We start from the raw sequence: 24,965 nt of genomic DNA, 5'->3' as shown, positions 1-24,965 counted from the left end.
CCACCGGGTCGGGCTTTAACCCTGTGCCCCGGTGCGGATCCGGCCTGGGATGCGGTGACATCCCTGGAGGGGTCTGTCCACGCCGGCAATGATCCGAGTGTGAAGGCAGGATTGAGGGCGTGTGTGGGTCAGCCCCACATCCCCGGGAAACGCTGCGCCCCATCCCACCCCTGTGTGGGCACAGCCGGGGCTCGGCGGGGTTGGCGGGGGGGGGTCAGTGGGGTTTGGGGGGTGCCTGTGTGCCCTGCCAGGGCCAGCTGAGCCCCTGCCCCCCTCCCAGCACCCCCCAGGGTCTGTCCTGCTTGGTCTCAGGAATCAGAGCGGAAAGCCTGGACTGTTTGGGGGGATTACACTAAGGACCTTATGGGGAATTAGGGTGGGGACAGGGCTGGTTTGGGGGGCTGGAGGTGCCAGCTCCTGTCCTCTAGGCAGTCCCAGCTCCTCAGTGTCCCATCCCTGCCCTCTGGTGGCAGCTGGGCCCAGCGTCACACCAGATTGGCACTGGTGTGACTGGGCGCACCCCATGCAGGGAGGCATCGTGAGCCCCCTCCCCTGCAGCCGGTGGGAGATGCTGCACCCTTGTGTTTGGGGAACACCCTGGGTGCCCTGCGGGGGCTGCAGCCTGGCAGGGGCTGTCAGGTAGGGGTCAGGAGCTGGGGTCTTACCATGTGTTCAGGCCCCACAGCTGGGGTCACTGGACCTCGTGGGTGCTCCCTGCAGCACCCCCCAGGCAGCAGGGCGGGGGCACCGGGGTGGGCAGGGCAGAGGGACCCCGTGCCAGGGGTGCTGGAGCAGGGTGTCCCCATTCCATCTGCCCACAGGGAGCCAGACCCAGGCGGAGTTCTGGTCTCAGCACGTCAGTTTACGGCAGAAGGACCATCCCATGGGCTCCCAGCGGGCACCGTGTCCTTGTAGGTCTTACAGGAGCTCAGCTGTGCCCACCACCCCTCACCACAGGCAGCCGTGCCCCCATGCTCCCCAGGACCCGAGCTGGGGCACATCCTGGATGAGTTCTTGGGGGTCCCAGTTCTCTGTGTCCTGAGGGACTGAGCATGGATAGGGTTGAGCTGCCCATCCTGGTGGGGCTCAGGGAGCAGGCAGGGGATCCTGGGGTGCTGTCACCAGGCAGGGCACCCCAAGGGCCCAAAATGAGGGGCTGGGCACAGCCACCTCCTCCTGCCACCACCAGCATTAACTCTGGTTCCGTGGAGGTCTCCCCAGGTCCCGGTGTGATGGGTGGGCTGGGTGGGCACTGGGACCTCCAGCCAGGCACTGTCCTGGCTCAGAGCGCGGTGCCAGCCAACAGCTCCAGCGGTTTGAGGGCCAGGGGTGGGAAGTGGGCGCTGCCCCGGCGGGGGGGGCCATGCCGGGGGTGCCCCCAGAGCACCTCACCCACCGCGCGCCTGAAGGTCTGGCTGACGAAGCAGTAGAGGAAGAAGTTGAGGGAGGTGTTGAGCATGGCCACCATGTTGGCAATGTCCAAGGCCAGGTGCATGCGCCAGTCCCTCCTCACCGAGGCCACGTACAGGTGGCACATCATGACGACGGCGCGGGGGGCCCAGAGCACCACGAAGGCGGTGGTGACGGCCAGGAGCAGCACCGTGGTCTTGCCGCCCCCCGCGCGCCGCCGCCGCTTCAGCTTGAGGATGATGATGGAGTTGGTGGCCAGTAAGATGCTGCAGGGCAGGAAGTAGATGGTGACGCAGTGGAGCCACTTGAGCGCCGTGTCCAGCGCCGTGGGCGGGTCGGCGTCACGCCACATGTCCAGCCACCAGTAGAAGGGGATGCCGGTGGCCAGGGCGGCGGCGAACACGGCCGCGATGATCCTGCGCGTGCGCTGCGGGTACGACACGGCGCGGTAGCGCAGCGGGTGGCACAGGGCCACGTAGCGGTCCACGGTGAGCAGCACGGTGACCCAGGTGGAGGCGTGGCTGGCCGTGAACTCCAGCACGTTGACGGTGTGGATGAAGGCGCTGGGCACCGCCCGGGCCAGGATGGCCGTCTGCAGGATGAAGCCCATGAAGATGACGAAGACCTGGATGAGGATGTCGGAGGTGGTCAGGGCCAGCAGGTACCAGTACGATGACTTCTTGGCCCTGGTGGCCAGGCGGGACAGGGCCACAGCGGTCAGGATGTTCACTGGAGGGAGGGGAGCGATGGGTGGTGGTGAGACCCCCCCCTGCAGCACTTGGGACCCCAGGGGTGCCCAGGCTCCAGCTGGGGGGGAGCTATAAATATCCCGGTGCCATGGGGATTTGCTGAGCTGATTAATCTCTTCTGTGTGTCAGCCCAAGCAACACAAATACCATCTGTCCCTCTGGTGGTGGCACCTGCCCTGAGGCTGGGCAGCACAGCTGGGCACTGGGGCCGGATCTGAGGCCAGGGCGGGGGGAGCAGGTTTGGTTCCCCCACCCTGAGGACTCTCCTCCCCATCCGCAAACTCCCTGGGGTGATGGAAGGCTGGCACAGGAGCTGAGGCTCTGCCAGCAGCCGAGGGCACAGAGTTCAGCACCCCTCGGAGGGGCTCAGACCCAGGTGGGTGTTGCCCCTGCACCCCCTGCCCCCCCAGCCCCCTCACCTGGCAGCCCCAGCCCCAGCAGGACACTGTAGTACACGACGGGGACAATGCCCACCAGGCAGGGTGACCGCTCCTGATCTGGCTCCGGCTGTGCTGCCACACCAGCTGACGACACCGCCGTGCTGTTGGGCACTGGGACCGTCATCTTCTGCCAGGGATCGGCTGTGAGGGGAGACGGGAGCATCAGGGGGATGAGGATCCTGGTGGTACCTGGGCGGGAGGTCAGCCATGACGTGGCACTGGGGGCTGGGGGACAGGGACCGTCACACCAGTGTCCCCAGTGGGTTGGATCCTTGTCCTGCAGCATCCATGGACAGTGGGCAGCTCCAAAATGTGCCATCGCAGGCAGACTTGGGGCTGCTGCTCCCAACAGAGGCAACGCACCCCGAGCCCCCTGTGCCATGTCCAGGCTGAGCTCCCACCACCAGAGCTGCTCCTTCTTTATCCCCCAGCCCCTTTTTTGTAGAACATCAGGTTAAAACACCATGTTCTTGGGCATCTGCCAGGAGGGGGAGGCTCTGGCCCCCAGCCCGGGCTGAGTGCACTCGCTGGGTCCCAGTGGTGACAGGGAGGACCCAGAAGTGCCAAAGGGGGGCTCTCAGCTCTGCCAAAAGGGGAGTGCCCATCTCCAGGCTGCCAGCGTGGTCCTTTGCCAGCTGCTCAGGCCGAGGAAGCAGAGCCAGATCCAGAGGCATCTGGCAGTGGCCCTGCCCACGGCCCTGCCCGTATCCTTATCTGTATCCGCATCCCTATCCGTATGTGTATCCGTATCCCTATCTCTGCCCGATCCCTGCCTTATCCCTGCCCTATCCTTGCCCGTATCCCCACGCCCACGCCCCGTGCCCGGATCGTGCCCACGCTGCCCTCGTCCATTCATAAAGTCGGCCGGCTCCGCCCCCTCCCGAGATCTGCGCTCCTATTGGATAAAGGGAATTAGGCCTCACCCAATCAGAGAGGAGTTCTCCAAGGATGGTGGGGCCAGGGCTGAGCGCTGCGTTCTGATTGGTCAGAATCCCCCCCAAATTATCATCTCCCGGGGGACCACGACCCCCGGGTCCCGGTGCCGGAGGAGGGTGCGGGGTCCAGGGCGGTCCTGGGATCGAGGATGTGGGGGAAGTCCTGAGCTCAGGGGTGTGCGGGGTGCAGGGGGGTCCTGGGATCGGGGGATGCTGAAGGGGGCCAGGGGTCGGGGGCTAGAGGGTGCAGGAGGGGGTCCTGAGCTGGGGGGGGGGGTGTGTTACTGGGCACCGCTCAGCTTCCAGTTCCACGGGGACCCCAAATTGCTCCAGGTCCAGTCTCCGCAGACCCCCAACGGCTCTGGGGTGGGGGGGCAGTCAGGTCTCTCTCCAGGACCCCCACTGATGGATCTGCTCCCCCAGCAGTGCCCGAGGAGTGTGTGGGATCCTGGGGGTCCCACCCCCCCGGCCCTGCGACCCTCGGCCGGGATGGAAGTGCCAATCCTGAGCAGAGCCCGGGGGGGAAGAAGCAGAGGATGGAGGAGCAGAGGGGTGCCAATTAACTTCAAATTAGCTCCGGCTGATCAGCAGGAGCGAGTCCAGTCCCTCCACGTCCCCCGTGGAACTGGGGCATCGATCGGCTGCAGCCGCGGCGGGAGCGCCTTTAACCCTTTCCCAGCCCTGATCCCCTTTGTGCTACTGAGGGGGCGAGTCTGCTCTGGGCCCTCCTTTGCCCTCCCAGCCCGGGGTCCCACACCCCAAACCCTGCGGGACAGGGACTCACACCTCGGTGGTCCCAGTGCCACTCACTGGGCATGTGGTGCCACCTTTCCTGGGCCCGGAGAGTCACTGGTGTCCGTGTCCCACTCAGTGGCCGTGTCCCTGTCAGTGTCCACGTCCCCGTCGCTGTTCGTGTCCCTGTTGGTGTCTGTGTCCCCTCTGATGTTCGTGTCCCTGTTGCTGCTCGTGTCCCTGTCGGTGTCCGTGTTCCCACCGGTGTCTGTCCCTGCAGGTGGCTGTTTCCCAGTTGTCGTTTGTGTCCCCACCGGTGGCTGTTTCCTCTCTGGAGCCCGTGTCCCTGTTGGTGCCCGTGTCTGTGTCGGTGCCCGTGTCCCTGTCCGTGCCCGTGTCCCCTCCGGCACCCACAGCATGTCACAGCCTCCCGGGGCGCGGGACACGGGGCGGAGGGAGAGCAGTGTGGGCAGAGCCACGGGCAGAGCCGCGGGGTGGGCTGGTGGGGCACAAGGACGTCACCGGGCCCGGCAGCTCCTGTGGGGGCCAGGGAAGGGCTCGCCTGGGAAGCTCTGAGTGGCTGTGACACAGCTCATCCCCACCCCGGAGCAATAGGGGTGGTGGTCTGGGGAAAAGCGGGTCCAGGGTCCACGGCCACGTCTGGGGACAGGATGTGTGCACAGGGTGTGACGTGCGAGTGGCACACAACTGTGAATCCACGTGCTGCCCCTGTGTCCCCGCTGGGTTCTGCCCAGGCTGTTCCCGAGTGCCCACTGCCAGGATACCCTGCTCAAGCCTCAGTTTCCCCAGCAGCACAGAGAGGGGTGAGCTGGCTGGTGTCCCCTGCCTGTCCCTGGGGCCACTGAGGAGACTCCCACCCCCTTGGTGCCCCCCAGCCTGCAGGGTGTTGCCCTGGCAGTATTGCCTGGCACAGGTCGCTATGGTGAGCCAGCCCTGCACTGCCTCAGCTGCAATCTCCGGGCCAGCATAGCTTCTGCATCACCTCACTGGGGGCTGGGGGATGTCACCCTGTCCCCTGGTGCCCCCCAACAGCAGCCCCACAGTCCCCTGTGCCCCCCATGGCCTCTGGGCACCTCACCCCATGACCGGCCGATGCCCCCGTGGGGGACGAGGGGGTCCCTGGGCTGTGGATGCTGCCCAGGCTGGCACAGTGACAGTGGTTCACCGGGCACACGCTGCCACAAGCTGTTGTTTTTTCAGGCGGGGGTGAAATGAGGCGTCAGAGGATGCAGTGAGCCGTGAACCTGCTGTGCCACAGCGGGGCCCCCACCCCCCACTCCACCAGGTGAAGGGACATCCACCTGGGCTGGGCACTCTGCTGGCACCGCACTTATGGGGGTCCCCAGCCCCGCGGGGGCACAGGGCTGGAGCCCCAGCCCCATGGCCAGCACGGCATCACCGACCTGCCTGTCCCTGCGAGGGGACGGGGAGCCCCGGGAGCACAGCACGGGGTGGCTGGGTGGTTTGTCCCCAGCCCCTCGCCCTGTGTGTCAAGGCCAGATGCTGCTCCCGCCCCCTCGGCAGCTGCGGCAACATCTGCCCACGCTCACCAGCTCCCACATGTTCCATCTAAGCCCGTGTCCCAGCCTGGCTGTGCAGTGGGACGGGGCTCCTCAGCCTTGCGACCCACGTGAGCCCAAACCTGTCCTCAGAAGCCCCCGTTGGCACCACAGGACCCCCGGCCCTGCGGCAGCACCGGCGGCACCAGCACTGAGTGCACCAGGCTGGACCCAACACACAAGAACTGGGAATGGTTCATATCCCCCCATGGCTCTGGCACTGCCGAGGTCTCAGTGTCTCCCTGGCTGTGTCCCCAGGAGTGGGGGGTCCAGGCACTGCCCCTCGAGGTGACCTGGTGTGGGGTCTCTGGGCTGAGCACAGTGCTGGGGGAGCCCTGGCTGTGGGTAAGGGGCTGCTGTGCCCACGTGAGCTGGGCTACCCACATCTTGTGGGGTCTTTACCCCTATCTGTGTCCCATCTGGGGTCCCAGTTGTGGCTCCCCACTCCCTGGTGCCACCGGGGCCACAGTCAGAGTGGGGTACTCACCTCTGGCAGCGGGGTGGGGGCACCCAGCACCACCCTCAGCCTGTGCCAGCACCACACCAACCCCAGCACGTGGCACTGGGGCTTTTGGGGGGCAAACGCCACCCCAGCCCCGCGATGAAGCCCCTCTAGAGGCGTCAGGGTGGGCGAGGGGCCATCGGAGGCCGCCCAGGGTGCACGGGCGGCCTCTTGGCTGCAAAGACTGGGAAAAGGGCAGGCAGTTCCTGCCGGCAGCCCGGATGCCATGGTGATGGGCTGCTGCCGGCATGAATACCCATGAGCCGGGGGAGCGGGAGGCCACCGAGCTGTGCCCTGAATGCAAAGACCCCGCTGCCGGCACAAAGGGCCGCGGGCCGCGCGCGGGGCTCCGGCGTGGCCAGTGGCAGGAGCAGGTGGCACACGGTGACATCCCCGTGCCGCGCCACAGCCCATCGGGGCGCCCCGCCACAGCACCCCGGGGTGCGGGGCTGGGGCGGGGGGTCAGGGTGGGATGGAGGGAGGCTGGGAGCGGTTCCCTTGGCAACGGCCGGTCCCAGTTTCCACCAATCGATGTGTCGGCGCGGGCTGGGAGGGCCGGGAGGGCGCGTGTCCTACATAAGGACCGGGCGGGCAGCGTGTGCCCCGCCAGAGCCGGCAGATGCGCCTGCGACGCCATGGCCAGGCTGACGGGCGCCCGGCCCGTGGCCGCCCGGCGCTGGGGCTGCGCCGCCGCCTTCCTCCTCCTCCTCCTCACCGTGCAAGCCGGTAAGGGCGGCCGTGGTGCGGGGAGGGTCCCCGAGCAGGAATTCCTGTTGCCCCCGGTGGGTGCCGGGGTGCAGCTCGGCCAGGGATGGTGCCCACGGGCTCTCCGGCAGCCGTCGGGGTGCCTGGGAGGGATGAGAGTGGCTCCTGGACGTGCTGTGCCTCGTGGCCGTGCCCCTCGGAGCTGTGCTGTGCTCAGGGAAGGGCTCGGAGCTGTGGGCAGCACTGCGGGGCGCAGGGATCCTGCTCCCCTTCCCCAGCCCTGCTCAGCCGGACTTAAGCTGGCACCGGGAAGGGTAATCCGCTGGCAAGATGGGATTTGAGAGGCAAGATGGATTTGAGACAGATGGGGCCGAATTCCTCCTGGGGGAAGGATGCTCTGGGGAGCCAGTGGGAGTTGTGCCAGGAGGGAGAAGAGGAGAGGGAGGAAGGTTCTCAATGCCCACAGGACAGCCCCATCCCACATTCTCAGGTCCCTCTCCAGGCCCCTGGATCCCAGCACAGACCCACAGTGACCCCAGGGCTGCTCGGACCACGGGACCCCCACCCCTGGGAGTGGGGCAGAGTGTGCCTGGCTCCCCACACCCATGGGCTCTCCATACCCCCATGTATCCACTGGGGATGTGGGGGGTTGTGGCAATGCCCGGGGCTCGCTGTGCCCACAGCAGGGACAGGGCAGACCGGGCTGTGAGCCAGTGCTGCCGGCACCCGGCCATTTCCCAGCACGTCCCAGCCTGGGACATGGTGGTCTCAGCCCTTCTGCTGCAGGAAGGCAGTTTTTTGGCTCTCAAGGACACAAACGTCCCCATGTCCCTTTGTCCTCCCACAACCCCTTGGCACCAACCAGCCCTTTGGCACTGGGGGAGCAGAGCAGGAGGTAACCCCACACCACCCCACAGCTGGGTCTCCTGGCCCGCCTGGGGTGCACCACTGGGATGATCCCATCTCCCCACAGCCCAAAAAGCCGACCTTAGCGGGGACACCACGGCTGCCACCATCAACCACTCGCTGACGCTGCTGCAGCGGCTGCAGGAGCTGCTGCAGAACGGGAACGGCAGCGACTCGGTGCTGCGGGTGCGCTCGGCCGCCTCCGACGAGGCCAAGGTGTTCCACACGCACCAGCTGCTGCTCAGCCTCCAGAGCGAGGTGTTCGAGAGCCTCCTGCGCAACCAGAGCGTCGTCACCCTGCACGAGCCGCCCGAGACCGCCGCGCTCTTCGACAAGTTCATCAGGTGCGTGGGGGCCCCGTGGGATGGGGATCTCAGGGAGGATCCCTTGGAGACCCAGTGGGATGGGGATGTCCCCCAGGGGGATGCAGCTTTCCTAGGGACCATGGGGAACCCCATGGGATGGGGATGCCCAGAGGGATGTTGCCAAGGAAAGGGGTGTTCCCTTCTGGGACCACAGGGACCCCATGGAACAGGTATGTTAAATGGGATGCAGCCCAGGAGGGAGGATCCTCCCCTTGCGGACCATGGAGGTCCTGTGGGATGGGCGTTACCTGGAGGGATGCAGCCAAAAAAGATGGATGCTCCCCTGAGAACCATGGGGCCCTGAGGGATGGGGATATCCAGAGGGACGCACCCAAGAAGGGGGAATGGTTCCCTGGGCATCCCACAGGATGCAGCCCAGGAGGGGAAATGCTGCCCTGGGGACCACGGGGACCCAAGGGGTGGGGGTACCCAGAGGGGCGCAGCCCAGGACAGAGGCTGCTCCCCTGGGAACTGCACTGCTGGAGTGGGGGTCCCCACGTCACAGCCCACGCTCCCCCCAGGTACCTGTACTGCGGGGGGGTGTCCATCCTGCTGCACCAGGCCATCCCCCTGCACCAGCTGGCCAGCAAGTACCGGGTCTGGGGGCTGCAGCGCGGCGTGGCCGAGTACATGAGGAGCCACCTGGCCAGCGAGTCGAGCCAGGGCCACGTCGTGGGCTGGTACCACTACGCCGTGCGCGTCGGGGACGCGGCGCTGCAGGAGAGCTGCCTCCAGTTCCTGGCCTGGAACCTGTCGGCGGTGCTGGGCAGCGCCGAGTGGGGCTCGGTGAGCGTGGAGCTGCTGCTGCTGCTGCTGGAGCGCTCCGACCTGGTGCTGCACAGCGAGCTGGAGCTCTACACGGCCGTGGAGGGCTGGCTGAGCCGCCGGCAGCCCGAGGCGCCCGTGGCCGAGCGGGTGCTGCGCGCCATCCGCTACCCCATGATCGCGCCCAGCCAGCTGTTCCGGCTGCAGGCGCAGTCGGCGGTGCTGGCGCGGCACCGCGGCGCGGTGCAGGACCTGCTCTTCCAGGCTTTCCAGTTCCACGCCGCCTCCCCGCTCCACTTCGCCAAGTACTTCGACGTCAACTGCAGCATGTTCCTGCCCCGCAACTACCTCGCACCCAGCTGGGGTTCCCAGTGGGTCATCACCAACCCGGCACGGGATGACCGCAGCACCAGCTTCCAGACCCAGCTGGGCCCCAGCAGCCACGACGCCGGCAAGAGGGTGACGTGGAACGTGCTGTTCTCGCCGCGCTGGCTGCCCGTCAGCCTGCGCCCCGTCTACTCGGACTCGGTGTCGGGCGCCATCCAGCCCGTGCGCATCGAGGACGGGCGCCCGCGGCTCGTCATCACCCCGGCCATGAGCAGCCCCGACTTCGCCGGCGTCACCTTCCAGAAGACGGTGCTGGTGGGCGTGCGGCAGCAGGGCCGGGTGCTGGTGAAACACGCCTACAGCTTCCACCAGAGCTCGGACGAGGCACCCGACTTCCTGGCGCACGCCGACCTGCAGAAACGCACCTCCGAGTACCTCATCGACAACTCCCTGCACCTCCACATCATCATCAAACCCGTCTACCACGCCCTCATCAAGGTGAAGAAGTAACGAGGGACAGACGGGCCCCACGGGGGCAATGCTGGGTCCTCCTGCTCATAGGTAGATGGGAGTCCCCACAGTGGGGGCCCCCAGGGCTGTGCTCTGCACTGCCCCACCCTCCCTGAGTGTCCCCTGCCATGTCCCGTCCCCATCACTGTCCCTGGGGATGGGGGTGCTGGGAGCCCTCCAGCACTGGGCAGGGGGTGCTGGAGGCAAAACATGCAGCCCACAGGCACAATGCAGACCCCATGGGGACAGGGACAGCCCATTCTTCCTGTGGTGCCACTCCTGCAGCACTGGGACTCCTCTGTGTGGGCAGCTGGGTCCAGCTCAGGGGCAAACTGGGAGCTGCCAGGACTGGGGATGAGGGGTCCATCTGCCTCTCCTAGGGGAGGAGGGGTGGGGGGCACCACCCCTGCTGATGGTGGCAGCTGCCCCATCCCTGTCCGGGCACCACCAGCTCCTTCCTAATAAATCAGAAAACAAATGTGGGGACGTGTGGAGCATCTTTGGGGTGACACCGCTCCCCAGCTCAGCTCAGCTTATTTTGATGGAACCCCTGGGAAGGAAAACACCTGTGGAGACACCTGCTCCCTGGGTGTCCCCATCAGCACCTGGCAGTGCTGGGGGATGGCTGTGTCCCCCTGTGCTGAGCATCCACAGGACCCTGGAGCAGCCACGTGGCTCCATCTCCCGAGGATACATTTCCCTGTGGGGACAAGGGTCCCTGTTTGGGGCAGGTTTGGCATGGGGAGAGCTGGCCCTGGCATCGCACACCCACGGGTGGGTTCATCCCCAAGCAGAGCCTGGGGGAGGGTCCTGCCGGGGGGCTCTCCCCCCCAGCCCCCAGGGTGCCATCTGGGCCATGTCCCCATCGCTGTGAGAGCACTGCCAGCAGCTCGTTAATGATTAATTAGCGGGGGTGAGGAGTGGGGGCGGCTGCGGGTGCTACCGGCAGGGCAGTGTTTACCCAGGGCTGATAACCCAGCCGGGGGCTGCTCCCGCAGGGCCAGCACTGGGAGGGACACACCGGGCTGTGCTCGGCAGCACCATCCAGCTGGGAGGGAGCCTGGAGGGGACCAGGACCCCCCTGCTGCCACCAGCCACCCTACTGTGCCCTGTTCCATGGGCTGAGGACACTCCAAGGGACACCCTGAGCTGCCATGGGTGCTTGGCCAAGCTCAGCCGCCGGCTTTGAGCCATGTCCTGGATTGAGGAGGGGACAGGAGGAACAGGATGACTTTCCCACCCTCTGCTCGACCCTGCTGTGACAAAAGAGGAACCATGATGTGGAAAGCAGTGGTTTATTCACCACAAAGAAAATCAGGATGCCAAGAGCCAGGGAGCATCCGTGGGGTCAGGATGCTGTGCAGGGCCCAGCCCACAGGGGCACAGAGCCCACGGGTGCTGCCCAGCTCAGGGCCAGTGGCCTCATCCCTGCAGGAGCCATGGAGCAGCAGCTCTGGCACGGAGGGGAAAGGAAGGCGAAGCTGGAGTGCACTGACCTTGGCATCCTCCCCCTTCTTCTTCTCCTCCTTTTCCTATTCCTACGCAGCCTCCTCTTCTTGACTCTGAAACACAGAAGCTGACCCTGTGCCCTGCCCTGGGTGGGGTCTCTGCCACAGTGCCCGCTGTGTCCCGCCCCCCATACCTCTGAAAACAGGGACACTGTCTCTCCCCTCCTCTGCTGCTCAGTCTTGATGACATTGAAGAATTCCTTGCGGGCCTGCTTGAACACCTCCTGGGGATCCTCTGGCTCTTCCTTCTTGGCCTTTGCCAGGAGCTGTGCCCGGACCTGCAGCTCCCGCTGTTTGTCCTGCAGGACCTTCTCCCGCCGCGCCTCCCGCTCGAACATCTGCGGTGGGATTTGGGGCTGAGGGGTGTGGGGGGCACGGGGGACCCTGTGCTGTGCCCGGGGACAGTGCAGGGCTGTGGGCAGAGCTCTGTGTGTGGGGCTGGGGCCATGCCCGTGGTGAGGGGACTCGGCTGGGGCCTGGCACACACCGTGGAGGTCAGGGACTTCTCGTTCTTCCGGAGGGTGCAGAGCCCCGAGGAGATCTCCAGGACGTTGATGGTGCCCTGCTTGGTGCCACAGCCGATGATGCGCCCGTTGTCCTGTGGGCGCAGGCTGAGGAGGGGATCGTTGCTCATCTGGGGATGGGGGACACATGGGTTGTGGCACTTGGCCCTGGAAGTCGGGCAGGATGAGCTGGCAGAGGCAAAGCCACGGGGCTGCCAAACTCGCTCCCCTCTCATTGCTTGGGGCTCAGAGGGGCTGGGGACCCACCTTGAGGCTGAGGGAAGGCTCCTTCTGGTGGAAGAGGAAGTCCCAGACGTCCAGGATCCCGTCTGACCTGACAGTGAAGAACACAGACGGCTTCACGGGGCTCCAGCACCCGTCCAGCAGGTAGGGAACGTGGCACCTGCGGGCAGAGCTGCGCCTCAGCCACACTGGCAACGCTCTGCCTCGGCCTGTCCCACCACCCCGAGCTGACCAGACCCCGCTGGCACCACCCTGAACACGCTCTGCCACCCTGGGATGGCTTTTGGCCAAGTAAACACACCCTGACACCTACTTGGTCTCCATAATCGATGACGAGTCCAGGTTCTCCTCCGACCAGATGCGGGCAGTCCAGTCACCCACCGACAGGAAGACTTTGGGGTTGAAGGGGCTCCTGGCCACGGCATAAACAGCCCCGATGTGGCCATTGAAGACGTTGGCGATTTTCTCAGGGGGGGTCTTGGCATCACGGTTGCAGTTGATGATACTGCCCTGCTCTGTGCCCACCAGGAACTTGGTGGGCTGAGGGTGGGAGCAGGAGAGAGCAGCTGTCAGCAGGATGGGAGTGGACAGCAAGGGGGCCCTGCTGCAGCCAGAGCCCTGGACCCACCACCAGTGGGGGATTTAGGGACTGAAATGCCAGAATAACCCTGTGTTTTGGGAGCACATCCCAATTCTTCATGAATCTGGCCCCTTGGGCTGTGCCCGTGGTTGAGGTATGAGCAGTGGGCACAGGGACACTGACCATGGAGAGTGAAAAGTCCAGGGAGATGGCACCCAGGGCATTCTTCAGCTGATCTTCCCGGGTGATGTCCAAGACCAGCCTATCGCTGGGCTGTGACAGTTTGCGGATGTCCCACCACAGGACCTGTGGGGGAGAGGCCATGGCAGGGGGCTGTGGGGGCTGCTCCTGCTCACCCAGGGGTGCTGGAGCCCAGCAGCTGCCATGTGCCAGCCCGGGGGGCCTGGATCTTGTGCTGCTGAGGGGCAGTACAGGCAAGGGAAGCTCTTTTGGGTCCCCTCAGAAGCAGCGGGCACCATTCCCTGCCCCGGTCCCTGCCCTGCCCCAGCCCCTCACCTGCCCATCTGTAGAGGCTGAGAAACACTCAGTGCCTGTTCTGGAGGGCAGCCAGAGCGCTCCATACACGGGGTCCCTGTGGCTGAGCTCCAGGGGGGTCGCCTCCATGGGCAGCCCCCCTTTCCTGGTGTCCCAGTACACTGGGAGGGAAAAGAAAAGCCTTCGCTCAGCTCCTTTCCTTGTCATGTGTTTTCCCCTTCCCAAGTTAGAGCAGGGAGCAAACCTCACCAGGTGCTTCCCACGTGCTTCCCACCCCCAGGGGTGGTGGGAGAGTGGGGACCACAGCACCCTTCCTGCTCAGCCCCTGGATCCAGCCACCCCTCCCTGCCATGGCTGCCCTGAGTGCTGCAAAGGGCTCCCTGGCATTGGGTCCTCTCCTCCCGGGGTACCCACTCAGGTGAGCACACACCTGTCCACAGGCAAATCCCAGGCCCTGCTCCAGTGGGGTATTCCCAGTGGCAGCACTAACTGATGACACCCTGTGAGGGCAGCAGTGCTGGAGCCAGGCTCCTGCTGAATCAAGCCCCCCACCTGCCCCATTCCCCTCACCTATCTGCCCGTTGTAGCAGCCTCCCAGCAGGTGATGCCAGTCCTTGGGATTGTATTCCACAGTCACCACAGGGGACGAGAGCATGAGGGTGAGCAGTGGCTTGTAGGGGTAGTCTGCCAAGGAGGGACGAGTGAAGAGCAAAGGGTGAAGGCAGCACCCCAAAACCAGCCCCCCGTCCCACCCCACTCCCTGCCATGGATGTGCTGGATGAGGTCACTGGGATGTGGCAGGGAAGGGAGCTGGCCTGGACACAGACCCCTGGTACCTCCACCCCTCTTCTTTGTCCTTTTCACCCCAAAACAAACCAGGTCTGAGCGAGGCTCGGACAGATCAGGGCAATTCTCACCCCAGGCTCCTGCTGCCTCTTTCTTCCTTCATCGACCCAACTGAACCACATCAGGACAAGAACCTTGTACAGGGCACATGGCTCTGCTACCTGTTGTGGTTCCGGAGCCATGGAGTGGGATTTTATTTCCCGCTTTCCAGCTCCCATTTCTCCCCGTTTCTGCACGGCCCAGACCTCCCCCCCGACCCTCCCGGGGTGCTGCGAGGCCTCATCCCGCTCTGAGCCACAAAGTGCTTCCGCTATCGACCGGTGGGTTTTCCCCTCCCCTTACCCATATCCCAGATGAAGGAATCAATGCCGATGTCTTTCCTCTTGTCCTGGAACTCCAGGCTGCAGTAAGCCACGGCCAGTTCCTTGCCAGCGTCGGGGTGCCAGGAGAGGTGTGTGGCCGTCCTCCTGACCGGGCTTGGGTCCCTTTGGGATGACAGGTCATCCAAGAAAGGTTACTTTGCGAATCCCTGGGATGAGCATCTCGCAAAGGAAGTTGTGGGAACCACAGTTAAACCAATCTGCAGCCCTCAAGCCTTGAGTGCAGGAAATGATTCTCCGGTGGGTTGGGTGGGGGGAGAAAAGTTGATGATTTCATCATCTTTCCAGTTATACCTTTCTGAAAATCCAATTCTCTTACTGGATCTGCCTCCCAAAACAACCCAACAGCCCCTGATGCTGAAATTAACCTTTGAGGCACTGAAAAACAAGCAGGAAAATCCTCATGCTCAGAGCTGAGTCTGATCCTGGTTCCCATCCCCAAATCACCTGAGCAGGGGAGGGAAGGGAGGATGGATGATTGGCTCTCCAGCCACAGACTGATCCAGGACCATCCTAAACCCACTGGAATTTAGCTCCTAAAGGTTTGAAGATGGTTTGACCCCACTGTGGACCCGCGGAGCCTGGTGAGCCCCCCTGGCTGGGCTACCTGAAGGCACTGATGGTTTTGGCAGAGGGAGGGTCCTCGATCCCCTCTTCCTCTTCGTCGTCTGCAAAATATTCCTCGTAGATGTCGATGGCATTGTTCTGCCTGATGCAGTGCTCCATCAGCTGCAGGGACAGCACAGGATGTGTCTCTGGGGGCTCTGGGCGGGTCAGGGGGTTTTGGAGGGGGAGCAGGGGCAGGGCCTTACGGTGCCAAGGTGCTGGATGGTTCTGGTGTAGACCTCATCCCTCTCCACCTCCTCCCTGTAGCGGGAGGTCAGCTCCGTGTTCTTGGGGTCGACGTTCTTGGGCCACCCGCCCTCCACATGGTTCACGCCCCGGGATGTTGCCTGCACCCGCTCCGTGTTCACCTGGGCAGGGAGACACAGAGGGATCGGAGGCCCTGAGCCCAAAGAGTGCCAGACACACCTTGACCCCTCGGGCCAACTGCCTTCCACGTGTTTGACATCCCGGGATGTCACCTCCGTCCACTCCGTGTTCTCCTGGGGAGGGGGGACATGGAGGGATCGGAGCGATCTGAGCCCAAAATGTGCTTGACTTTGTGCCCCCACGAGGGCCCAGCACAGCCCCCAGAGCCCCCCGGGGCGGTGCCCCCGTACCTCGTGCAGAGCCATGACGGGCGCGTGCTGAAGGGCGAAGTCCACGGGGTCCTGGGGGATGAAGTCTTCGGCCAGGCTGGGGTCCGGCGGGATGTCCACGGTCACCTCGGCCGGCAGGTCCGAGAAGTTGCAGGGCCGCCCAAAGTCGCTGCGCTTCCGCATGTACTCGAACTTGATCTCCATGGTGAGGGGGACCCCCACAGCAGGGGGGGCTTGGGAAGGAATGGGGAGGTTGGGGAGGGAGGGGGAGACCCCAAAGGGAGTGGGGGCCTCAGGGAAGACTCCAAAAGGAGTGGGAGGCTTGGGGATGGAGGGTCCCAAAAGAGAGCCCTTGAAAGGTGAGGAGGCCTCAGGGATGGAGAGCTCCAAAAGAGAGTGGGGTCCTTGGGGAACCCTTAAAAGGAACAGGGGCCTCAGGGGTGGAGGGAGAGCCCCAAAAGACAGCAGAAACTTCGGGGAGAAAGAGAGGGTCCCAAAGGAGAGTGGGAGCCTGAAAGGGAGTGAAGTTGTCAGGAATGGAGAGATGGTCCTGGAAGGGAGTGGAAAACTCAGGGAGCCCCAGGAGGGATTGGGGAAGGCGCCAAAAGGGAATGGAAACCTTGGGAAACCCCGAATGTGAGCAGAAAGCCTGGGGAGGGAGTACCCTGAGAGGGCCTAGGGGACTTTAGGGAGATCCCAAAAAGGCAGCAGGAGCCCCAGAATGGAGCTGAGCCCCAGGAACAGAGGGATGAAGAGCTCTGAGTGTTAAAGGAACACCCTGAAGGCCCCGGGACCCCGGTGGGGCCTGTCCAGGTCCCGATCCCGGTCCCGGTGGGGCCTGACCGGGGACGCGTCGCCGTTGCCAGGCAACGCCTCGACACCCCCCCGTAACACTGGGGCCGTCGTCACGTGACACAGGCCGCGTACCGACCTCCCCAAAATGGCGGCGCCCGCCGGCGTCACGTGACGGCCGCCATGTTGGGAAGGTCAAATAAAAGGTGCCTCCAACAGATTATCCCCCCCAAAAAACCCCGTGTGGAGGAGATAAATTTAGTCCAAGTGTTTATTATCTTTTTCCCCTCAAGGGGCACATACAAATCCAGCCGGACTCCAGCTCCCAGCCTGAGTCCCTCGGTTAGTTCACGTGCGGTTAACAACAGCTCTTCTACCAGTACCGTTACATGGAAATGTTAAAAGCCAAAAAAATAAAAATAATAACAAAATCCCTTGGGATTTCCCCCAAAAGGGAGGGATGCTAGTCGTGGGGAACATGGAAAGAGGGAGGCAGGGGGATGTACTGGCTCTGGGTGGGGGGCACCCACCACCCCATCCACGCCCTTTGGGCTGCAGGGTCTGGGTGGGATGGAGCAGGGGTCCTTCCCTGCTCCATGGGGAAGGGCTTCCTGGGGATCCCTGTGCCAAAGGGCAGCCCCAAAAGATCCATTCAGCTCATACTGGTCTCCCAGCTCCTCTGCCTAGAGCCCCGGAAATGCTGGATGAGCTCCCGCCCCAAGGTGGCAGGTCCACTCTGTCCCCTTCCCAGGCACCCCATCCCACCCCAGGGAAGCCCCAGGAGTCCCTAACCCTCTCCCAGGGGATTCCTGGCTGCCCCAGGGCTGTCCTGCAGGAGGAGGGGATCCTGCCCCATATCCCAGACCTGCCCTGGGGAGTCAAATCGCCAAAAAGAGCATAAAACCACCCAAAAAACCTGCTACCAAACTACACTGCAGAAAACCCACTCCAAAAGAGAGTCAGAGAGTCAACCCACGCTCCCAAGAGCTCCCAAATCCCAGAGGGCAAAGCAAAGGAAAGCCAGCAGGGCCAAAACATCCGTAATTCCCCAGCCTGGGGGGTGGGAAGGGGGGTACAGGGGGCTGGATCTGCTCACGGGGAGCAGCTGGGGAAGGGGGAACCGGGAAAGGTTGGGATCACTAGTGGTTGGTGCTGCATTGCTACGGGAGCAGGGGAGCCCCTGCCCCGACCCCTCCCTGGGGGGTGCTGGGGGCAGCGTGGTCCCGGGATTTGCCCTCCAGAAGGCTCCAACATTCCCGAGCCGGGAGAAGCCGACGCTGGAGCAGCATCTCCGCGCTCCCCGGGATAAGGCAGGAAGAGTCGAGTCCCAGGAGCTGCCAGGGGGGCTCAGAGGGGTGCACGGTGGGGGGCTCCGGGCTCGTTCCTCCAGCCCCCGCTGCGTCTCCTACCGCGTGTTCTCCGGGGGTCTTTGGTTTCCCGAGGGAAACGCCGGCGGTGTCTCCTCCTACGCCGGGAAGTCGCCGCGGTGCCGGATGTGCTCATCGGTGACACTCAGGTACGTGGCCCTCATGCTCGGGGAGTACTGTGGGATGGGGGGGACACGGGGGAGGGGGGTCAGCGCCCTTCAAAACACAACCCCTGCACCACCAGGGACGGCCCCATGGAGAGGGAACACTGCTTCCCATGTGGATTGATCCCTAATTAATCTGCCAGGTGGGCACGGGGAAAGGGGCAGACCCTACTCACAGCCTGTCTAGGGGCTGGGGGACATGAGACCTCCTTAGCCTGGAGCCCTGGAAATGCTGCAGGAGCCCCACAGGGTGGCAGGTCTGTGCTGTCCCCCCTCCCCGGGCACCACATCCCACTCCAGGGATGCCCCAGTTGTCCCTTACCCTCTCCCAGGGGATTTGTGGCCACCCCAGGGCTGTCCCTGCCCCAGCCCACACCTGTCCTGGGGAGCCAAATTACCAAAAAGAGGCTAAAACCACCCAAAACCTGCTATTACACTGCAGCAAAAGCCCCTCTAACTCTGCTTTGTCCCTTTCCAGGTTCATCCTCCACCTTCCCAGCTCCAGCCCAGCAGCAAATTCATCCCAAATCACCCCATGTGCACGATTCCATGGGGTAATAGTGACCCCAGCACAGGGCCCCAAAACTCCAGCCTCTCAAAATCACATTTCTCCAGGATTTCACAGCAGGCAGGATCACCCCAACCAGGCACTAAGGAAGATTATTCCGAGTTTGTTCCTCTGGACTCGAAAAGTCCTTCCTCTGGGATCTGAATCCTGGGTAAATTCATTCAGGGCTGGGAGAAGTGCTCGAATTAATCCCCTCACTCATCTGCTCCCCCCACAAGGGAAGAGGCTCTCACCAGCTGCCAGGTCTGTGCAATGGGATTACACCTAATGGAAAAAATCATTCCTGGAAGAAGGGAGCACAGTATTCCTGCCACGGCAGCATTCCCAGAGCTGTGTCCATGCCCCACTGCCCGACTGGGGATGGAGATGGGGGCCAGCATCCTAATGTGGGGGAGCTGCAAATCCTCCTGGAACTTCCTGGGGACAAACTGTGGCCCAAGTCCCTCCCTCCCTGAGCTCTCCACACTCTTCCTGAAATCCAGTCAGGGAAAGGGGACGGAGGGAGGCACAGAAGAGGGGGAGGATGGGGGAACCCAGCTGCTGCCCCAGGATAAGGAGGGAGAGGGAAGCAGCTGAACTTACTCTTGATGGGCAACTTAGCTCCAAAATAATGGATGCAAAAATTAAAAGAAACCATAAAAAAAAAAAAAAAAAAGACAAGCGATAAAAAATAAAGCAGCAAATACCAGACAGGGAGGGATTAACAACGAGCAGGGAAATGGGAACGGGCAGGGAGACACTGCCAGGAGCGTCCTCTGAAAGTGAGGATGGAGAGGGAGCACAGGGAAGGGAGGGAAGGCAGGGCTATTTCGGGCTCCCCCGAGCACGTGGCTGTGCCCCCTCCCCACAGCCCCCGTGGGCCGGCTGGGAATTGGGTTAGAGCCGGGCAGGGGGAGCCACGTCCTCGGCAAGGGCAGGAGAGGGCCGGGATCACCCCCCATCCCACCCCGGCGAGCGGCTCTCGGTGACCCCGAGGGGCTCCACGGCCCCGGGAACCCCCCCCGGGGATGTCACAAGAAGGACTTGGCCTCGGTCGCCCACCGTACCGTGGGGGGGGGAGACCCCCTGCCGATGAGGGGCACGTTCTCGTAGCGCGGGTTCCCTCCGAAGAGCACGGCCTGGTTCCTGGGGGGCACAGCGAGACCCCGTCACCCCCCGCCCCGGCACAGCGGGGGGACCCGCGGGAAGGACGGGGAGGGGGGATCTCACATGTACTCGGAGACGGGGGCGTTGGACACGGTCTGGGCGGGGGGGTGGAGGCTGCTCTGGCTGCCCAGGCTGCTGCTGTAGCTGCAGAAGCTGCGGAGCTGCCCCCGGGGCGGGCGGTGGGCGGCGATGCGCCGAGCCTGCGGGTTGAACGGGTCCTCCTCGTCCATGTCGTCGTAGTCCCGGTCCCTGGGCACAAGGGGATGGTGGTCACGCTCAGTCTCAAAGTGGGGGGGGCCCCATGCCTGGACTGGGAGGTGCCTGTGGCCCCTCTGTGCCCACGGTGAGGGCAGGGGGCTGTGGGGGGCTGTGGGAGAAGGAGCTGTGGGCAGTAGGGCTGTGGGCAAGGGGCTGCACATGTGGGAGCATGAGCAGGGGGTCTGCAGGGGCAGGGGGGATGCAGGGGACCACAGGCAGAGGGGTGGTTAGCAGGGGGGCTGCAGGGGCAGGAGTTATGGGTGGGGGGCTGTGGGCAGGTGGGGGGCTGTGGGCAGGGGTCCGTGGGCAGACCCACCGTCCTGTGAGCTGCTTCCACGCGCGGGGGGCAGCGCAGATGATGGTGGAGAAGGAGGCAGCTGCCAGCAGGGAGAAGAGCCCCAGGTAGAGCAGCCCCTCCACCCCGTCGTAGCAGATCCCGATGAGGGCGTCCAGGTAATCCTGGTGGGACACAGGCAGGGCTGGTGGCAGAGCAGGGGGACCCCAGAGCTGTGTCCCCACCCGGACCCCCCTCACCTTGTGCAGCCCCCGGCAGTCCAGCAGGGCTGTCAGCTGGTGCAGGCTGGTCTCTGAGGAGTTGAGGAGCTGCTGAACCCCCAAAAGGTCTTTCTATGTGAAAAGAGGGGGTCAGGACAGTGCTGGGGAGCAGAGTGAGGACAGGTGAAGCCCCAGCACCCACTCCCATACCTCAGCTGTGGGGAAGAGGGGCAGTGCATACTGGATGAGACCCTGGGTCTGGATCTGCATCGTGGTGAGCGAGCGCTGGAAGACGGTGAGAACCTGCAAGGGGGAGTGGGAACAGTCACGGAGCCACCCAGCCCTGGGACCCCCCCCATCCCTGGGACCCCCTCAGCCCCAGGCAGCCCCAAGCAGGGTGCCTGGTCCCCCTGTACCTGCTGGAAGGGGTTGCTCAGGCTCTGGTCACAGTACAGGTAATAATGAGCCACCACTGCAAAGCCAAGGGGACACATTGGTAGGAGTGTCCCGGGGGACAGGGAGCAGTGTGTGGGGGGAGAATGGCAGCAGGGGGCACTGGACCCCCCAGTAGGTTTTGGGGTCCTGCCCCACCCTGGCTCCACCTGGGAGCTGGCTCTGACCTGCACTGATCTCGTCGTCTGTCTGGTTCATGATGAACTTGTCTGGGGCCACGCAGAAGTCGCTGGTGCCCTGTGGGGACCAGAGGGACATCAAGGGGCCGGGAGGGATGGGATAGCCTTTGGCACAGCCCTGGCACAGCCAGAACCAGCCCTGCCCTCCCCTCCCGCCCCACTCACCACTGCCGCCACCGTGTCCACAGCCATGGAGGCCCAGCTGAGGACGAGGGTCAGCAGCCCACAGCACAACATCCTGTGTGGAGAGCGGGGAGCACGAGGGGGGAGCAGGTGTGTTGGGTCCATCCCGATCCCCCCCAGCCCCCCGATCCCACCCACAGGGTACTCACATGGCCAGGAGGCAGCGGGAGCGCTTGGCCAGCCCCAGGCAGGCCAGCAGGCAGACGGTGAGGACGAGGATGAAGAAGAGGAGGTAGGCCAGCCACCTGGGCGGAGAGGAAGGCTCCGTCACCCCTGCCCACCCCCCAGCCCCGCCGGTGCCACCCCTCACACGCCACTGGTAGTACTCCACACTCCCCAGTAGTACTCCACACTCACCGGCAGTACTCCACACTCCCCAGTAGTACTCCACACTCCCCAGTAGTACTCCACACTCCCCAGTAGTACTCCACACTCCCCGGCAGTACTCCACACTCACCGGCAGTACTCCACACTCCCCGGCAGTACTCCACACTCCCCGGCAGTACTCCACACTCCCCGGCAGTACTCCACACTCACCGGTAGTACTCCACACTCACCGGCAGTACTCCACACTCACTGGCAGTACTCCACACTCCCCGGCAGTACTCCACACTCCCCAGCAGTACTCCACACTCCCCGGCAGTACTCCACACTCCCCAGCAGTACTCCACACTCACCGGTAGTACTCCACACTCACCGGTAGTACTCCACGAAGGCGACACGTGCCGACAGCGCGGTGAGGTCGGTGCTGACGCCCCCCCAGCCCGGCAGCCCCTGCAGCTGCAGGACGATGCTCCCGGCCAGCTGCTCCACCAGCTTGAGGGTCTGCACGTAATCCCCCCGCGGCGCCAGCACCTCGTTCAGCCGCGCCAGGTGCTGCTCCAGCCCCCCCTGCATCTGCAGCGTGGTGCCTGCAACCTGGCAAAGGAGGGATGGTCAGACCCCCCGGGATAATCATCACCCCAGGACGCCACCCTGCTATCAGCCGCACACCTGGAGGAGACGTGCCCCATCCATGGGATCCTCTTCCTCCAGGAGAGCAGCCCCACCTCAACCCCCTGAGCCCAAGATGGATCCATCCTCCAGGACAGCCCTGCCACGGCCACCCCAGCCCTTCCCATTCTGCCACAAAGATCCCATTCTGGGGGGTGACGTCAGCCTCCCGCACTCAGCACAGCACGGCTGCCCCGGGGGCTTGGCTGGAGCAGCCAGACATCCCTCCAGCTCCCTCCCCAGTGCTCCAACCAAACACAGGATGGGGGATTGTCCCCCCTGGGGGACCTTGCCCGTGGTCCTACCAGCGAGTCGATGCCAGTGAGGGTCTGGTTGGCGTGGTCCAGGGCGTAGAGCAGCTGGAACACCCCGTCGTTGGTCTCGCTGTTCCCGTAGAAGCCGATGCCGACGGCAGCGCTGGGGGCAGGGAGGGGACATGGTTAGAGAGGAGGGATGCACTGGGTACAGACCCACCCTGGAACACCAGCTGGACAGGGGACACTCCCTGGAACACCCTGGGTTTGGGGGACCCCTCAGCCATGGCAGGGCAGAGGCAAAGCGATGGCAGAGGGACCTGTTCCTGCTGGTGCCCAGGGACACCCGGAGCTGCTCCACAGGCACACGGAGGGTCTGAAGCTCCTCCCGCCAAACCCTGGGAGATTGAGGTGGAGGGGCTGGGCCAAGCAGATTAGGGGAATCCGCTGGAAGTGCCGTGCTTCCTGATTGAACCTGCTGGGAGCACACGGAAGCCGCTCCAGGCTCCCAGGCAAGCTCTCCGCGGTCCCTGTGGTGTTCCCAGATGGAGCTGGGCTAAAAGTCACATCTGGCTCCAAGAAATAGGGTGCCCCTGGCCGTGCCCTGGCTGGGCACATGCCCACACACGGCTGGCTCATGCAGGGCTGCTCTGTCCCTGTGCAAACACCAACCCATTGGGCACCATTAGCCCCTTAACAGCTACCAAGAGGCTGTTGGGGGGGGGTTCAAAGCCCCCGGGAGCTGCAGAGAGACCCCCTGCCATGGCGGGAGGGTGAGGGGGAGGCACGCTGAGCTCATTAGAACCATTTCCCCGTTCCCCTGTTTCCCTGCTCCATGGCAGCCATCTCGCCCCGCCCCAGCAAACCAGCCCCTTTGTCTGCAGAGAGGGTCGTGGCCAGGCAGCCAAACAGCCCCCATGGCCCATTCTGTCCCCTCCCAGGCCAGGAGTGCCTGGGGGGACACAGGATGGCTGCTGGGGAGTCCTCCCGGCCACAGGCTGCCCCAAACCAGGGTGGGCTTGGAAAGCCTCTGGAGCGGTGCTGGGAGAAGTGTCCCCTTGTCTAATTGCTGTGGTCGCAGTTAAGGCCGGGCACAAGGGACCTGCCAGCTGGGTCAGGCTGCTGCCCGCCATCTGCTCCGGGCTGGGATTAGCGACCGGCCCCGCTCCCGCCCGGGATTAGCCGGGAAGGCGGCACAGCCGTGAGGGGACGGGGCTGGCCCGCAGCTGGTCCCTGGGGCTGCCCCAGCAGCTGCACGGGAGGAGGCTGGGATGGACCACATTTAATTGCACAGATCTAATTAAAGCGACTCGTGGCTGGGGCGCAGCGTCCCCTCGGTGACGGGGGGACAGCACTGGGCCCCCGTCCCCGTCCTCACCAGCAGATGAGCCCGGCAGTGACGGCCATCCAGGTGACGCAGCAGGAGTGGGGCTGCTTGGAGTCGGGGTCCTGGTCCCTCTTGCAGCAGCACAGGCAGATCAGGTAGACGGCGAGGAAGAGGAGGTTGAGGCCGAGGCACACGGCGGCCACCAAGCCCAGGAAAAGCAGCGACTGGGAAGCAGAGAGGGGACAGTCAGCGGCCGTGCCCGTGACCCGCACGTGTGCCCGGGATGCGGCCGCGTCCAGCGCCCCATGGGACGGTCACGAGGGGAAGAGGAAGCGTCCCTGTCCCCGTCCCTGTTCCCCTCCCCATCCCCACGCGGGGCCACCAAGCCGCAGGTCGGGGGACTGGGGGTGCAGCCGCCCCTTGTCGGGCGTTCGGGCACCGGGACACCGGCGCTGCCCCCCCGCCTCATTTCGGGGTCCCTGCGGTCCGGGACGCCGCGGGAGCGCGGTGGGCGCCAGGAACGCGGGGCAGGGGCTCGGGGGCGGCACAGGCAGGGGTGACCCTGTACCCTCCCCGGGGCCGGGGGTGCCGGTGCGGGCTGTCCCGGCGGGGGGGCCGGGCCATGAAAGGCGCTTTGTGCGCCGAGAGATCAGAGCTGGCTCCGGGCGCCGCCGGGGCCAACAGAGCGGGGAGGGGGGGGGGGGAGAGCCCGGGGCGAGCGGGGGGCGCGGGGCGGGGGTCCCGGCACGGTACCTGCTGGTAGTCGGGGTCCTGCGGGCGGAAGGCGGAGGGCACGGGCTGCAGGCGCGGGCCGCGGTGCGGGAGCCCGTGCAGCCAGGCCGCCCACCAGGGCGCCAGGTAGTCGGCGCGGGCGGGCCCCATGGCGGGGCCGGGGGCGCGGGGGGCGCCGCGCGCGGGGCGCCGGTGGCGGGCGGGGGGCGGCGGTGCCGCCACGCCGCGGGCTCTGCCCGCCCGCCCCGGACACGCCCCGCCCCCGGGCCCGCCCACCGACCACGCCCCGCCGGCACCGCCCCCGCCAGGGCGGAGCGGGGACAGTGTCCCGTGTCCCCCCGATCCCAGCGCACCCCGTCACCCCCCGCTAT

At 64.9% G+C, this 24,965-nt stretch overlaps 4 protein-coding genes across 8 annotated transcripts; 1 reads left to right on the top strand and 3 right to left on the bottom strand.

Annotated features, from left to right (window-relative positions):
- Positions 1–29: 29 nt before the first annotated feature.
- Positions 30–6,856, bottom strand: GPR142 (G protein-coupled receptor 142). 2 transcript variants are annotated; one of them, XM_064676174.1, is made up of 3 exons: positions 4,345–6,856; positions 2,579–2,740; positions 30–2,139 (listed from the first exon to the last, which is right to left on the bottom strand). In XM_064676174.1, exons 1-3 carry the CDS (start codon positions 4,349–4,351, stop codon positions 1,283–1,285), a joined length of 1,026 nt encoding a protein of 341 aa, XP_064532244.1. In that variant the 5' UTR covers positions 4,352–6,856; the 3' UTR covers positions 30–1,282. The 2 variants fall into 2 exon arrangements, with proteins under 2 accessions (XP_064532244.1, XP_064532243.1); XM_064676173.1 differs by lacking the exon at positions 4,345–6,856 and having other exon boundaries at positions 2,579–3,364.
- Positions 6,582–10,404, top strand: BTBD17 (BTB domain containing 17). The gene is made up of 3 exons (XM_064676160.1): positions 6,582–7,074; positions 8,027–8,303; positions 8,846–10,404. Exons 1-3 carry the CDS (start codon positions 6,597–6,599, stop codon positions 9,924–9,926), a joined length of 1,836 nt encoding a protein of 611 aa, XP_064532230.1. The 5' UTR covers positions 6,582–6,596; the 3' UTR covers positions 9,927–10,404.
- Positions 10,405–11,205: 801 nt separating this feature from the next.
- Positions 11,206–16,568, bottom strand: DNAI2 (dynein axonemal intermediate chain 2). Of its 3 annotated transcripts, none has more exons than XM_064676164.1 (13): positions 15,705–16,568; positions 15,294–15,455; positions 15,089–15,210; positions 14,776–14,859; positions 14,444–14,586; positions 13,826–13,939; positions 13,277–13,416; positions 12,944–13,066; positions 12,494–12,720; positions 12,205–12,340; positions 11,922–12,126; positions 11,569–11,772; positions 11,206–11,488 (listed from the first exon to the last, which is right to left on the bottom strand). In XM_064676164.1, exons 1-12 carry the CDS (start codon positions 15,885–15,887, stop codon positions 11,609–11,611), a joined length of 1,803 nt encoding a protein of 600 aa, XP_064532234.1. In that variant the 5' UTR covers positions 15,888–16,568; the 3' UTR covers positions 11,206–11,488; positions 11,569–11,608. The 3 variants fall into 3 exon arrangements, with proteins under 3 accessions (XP_064532234.1, XP_064532233.1, XP_064532235.1); XM_064676163.1 differs by having other exon boundaries at positions 11,922–12,068; positions 15,705–16,564; XM_064676165.1 differs by lacking the exon at positions 14,776–14,859 and having other exon boundaries at positions 11,922–12,068; positions 15,705–16,561.
- A 160-nt stretch (positions 16,569–16,728) lies between these two features.
- Positions 16,729–24,817, bottom strand: TTYH2 (tweety family member 2). 2 transcript variants are annotated; one of them, XM_064676167.1, is made up of 14 exons: positions 24,616–24,817; positions 23,914–24,086; positions 22,587–22,698; positions 21,986–22,206; positions 21,438–21,533; positions 21,271–21,343; positions 21,094–21,163; positions 20,890–20,945; positions 20,684–20,776; positions 20,513–20,605; positions 20,295–20,437; positions 19,784–19,969; positions 19,621–19,699; positions 16,729–18,018 (listed from the first exon to the last, which is right to left on the bottom strand). In XM_064676167.1, the coding sequence occupies exons 1-14, from the start codon at positions 24,742–24,744 to the stop codon at positions 17,941–17,943; spliced, it is 1,602 nt and encodes a 533-aa protein (XP_064532237.1). In that variant the 5' UTR covers positions 24,745–24,817; the 3' UTR covers positions 16,729–17,940. The 2 variants fall into 2 exon arrangements, with proteins under 2 accessions (XP_064532237.1, XP_064532238.1); XM_064676168.1 differs by lacking the exons at positions 21,986–22,206; positions 22,587–22,698; positions 23,914–24,086; positions 24,616–24,817 and adding an exon at positions 21,826–21,833.
- Between the last annotated feature and the right edge of the window lie 148 nt (positions 24,818–24,965).

The sequence above is a fragment of the Pseudopipra pipra genome, chromosome 19, assembly GCF_036250125.1.
Source record: "Pseudopipra pipra isolate bDixPip1 chromosome 19, bDixPip1.hap1, whole genome shotgun sequence".
In the NCBI taxonomy this organism is placed as follows: domain Eukaryota; kingdom Metazoa; phylum Chordata; class Aves; order Passeriformes; family Pipridae; genus Pseudopipra; species Pseudopipra pipra.
This window is presented reverse-complemented; position numbering and strand designations above follow the sequence as displayed.

What these genes read in the sequence shown, in the direction of transcription:
- GPR142 (XM_064676173.1), bottom strand. Translation starts at nt 2,981, where the DNA reads ATGGCACAGGGGGCTCGGGGTGCGTTGCCTCTGTTGGGAGCAGCAGCC. An exon ending in GCTGGGGCTGGGGCTGCCAG is followed by an intron (nt 2,140 to 2,578) that starts GTGAGGGGGCTG and finishes CCCTCCCTCCAG; the next exon opens with TGAACATCCTGACCGCTGTG.
- BTBD17 (XM_064676160.1), top strand. Translation starts at nt 6,597, where the DNA reads ATGAATACCCATGAGCCGGGGGAGCGGGAGGCCACCGAGCTGTGCCCT. An exon ending in CCTCCTCACCGTGCAAGCCG is followed by an intron (nt 7,075 to 8,026) that starts GTAAGGGCGGCC and finishes ATCTCCCCACAG; the next exon opens with CCCAAAAAGCCGACCTTAGC. An exon ending in CTCTTCGACAAGTTCATCAG is followed by an intron (nt 8,304 to 8,845) that starts GTGCGTGGGGGC and finishes CGCTCCCCCCAG; the next exon opens with GTACCTGTACTGCGGGGGGG.
- DNAI2 (XM_064676163.1), bottom strand. Translation starts at nt 15,887, where the DNA reads ATGGAGATCAAGTTCGAGTACATGCGGAAGCGCAGCGACTTTGGGCGG. An exon ending in AGAATTGGATTTTCAGAAAG is followed by an intron (nt 14,587 to 14,775) that starts GTATAACTGGAA and finishes GTCATCCCAAAG; the next exon opens with GGACCCAAGCCCGGTCAGGA. An exon ending in AGCCTTCCCTCAGCCTCAAG is followed by an intron (nt 12,069 to 12,204) that starts GTGGGTCCCCAG and finishes CCCCATCCCCAG; the next exon opens with ATGAGCAACGATCCCCTCCT.
- TTYH2 (XM_064676167.1), bottom strand. Translation starts at nt 24,744, where the DNA reads ATGGGGCCCGCCCGCGCCGACTACCTGGCGCCCTGGTGGGCGGCCTGG. An exon ending in AGGACCCCGACTACCAGCAG is followed by an intron (nt 24,087 to 24,615) that starts GTACCGTGCCGG and finishes TCTGCTTCCCAG; the next exon opens with TCGCTGCTTTTCCTGGGCTT. An exon ending in GGGGGTCTCCCCCCCCCACG is followed by an intron (nt 18,019 to 19,620) that starts GTACGGTGGGCG and finishes CCCATCCCACAG; the next exon opens with TACTCCCCGAGCATGAGGGC.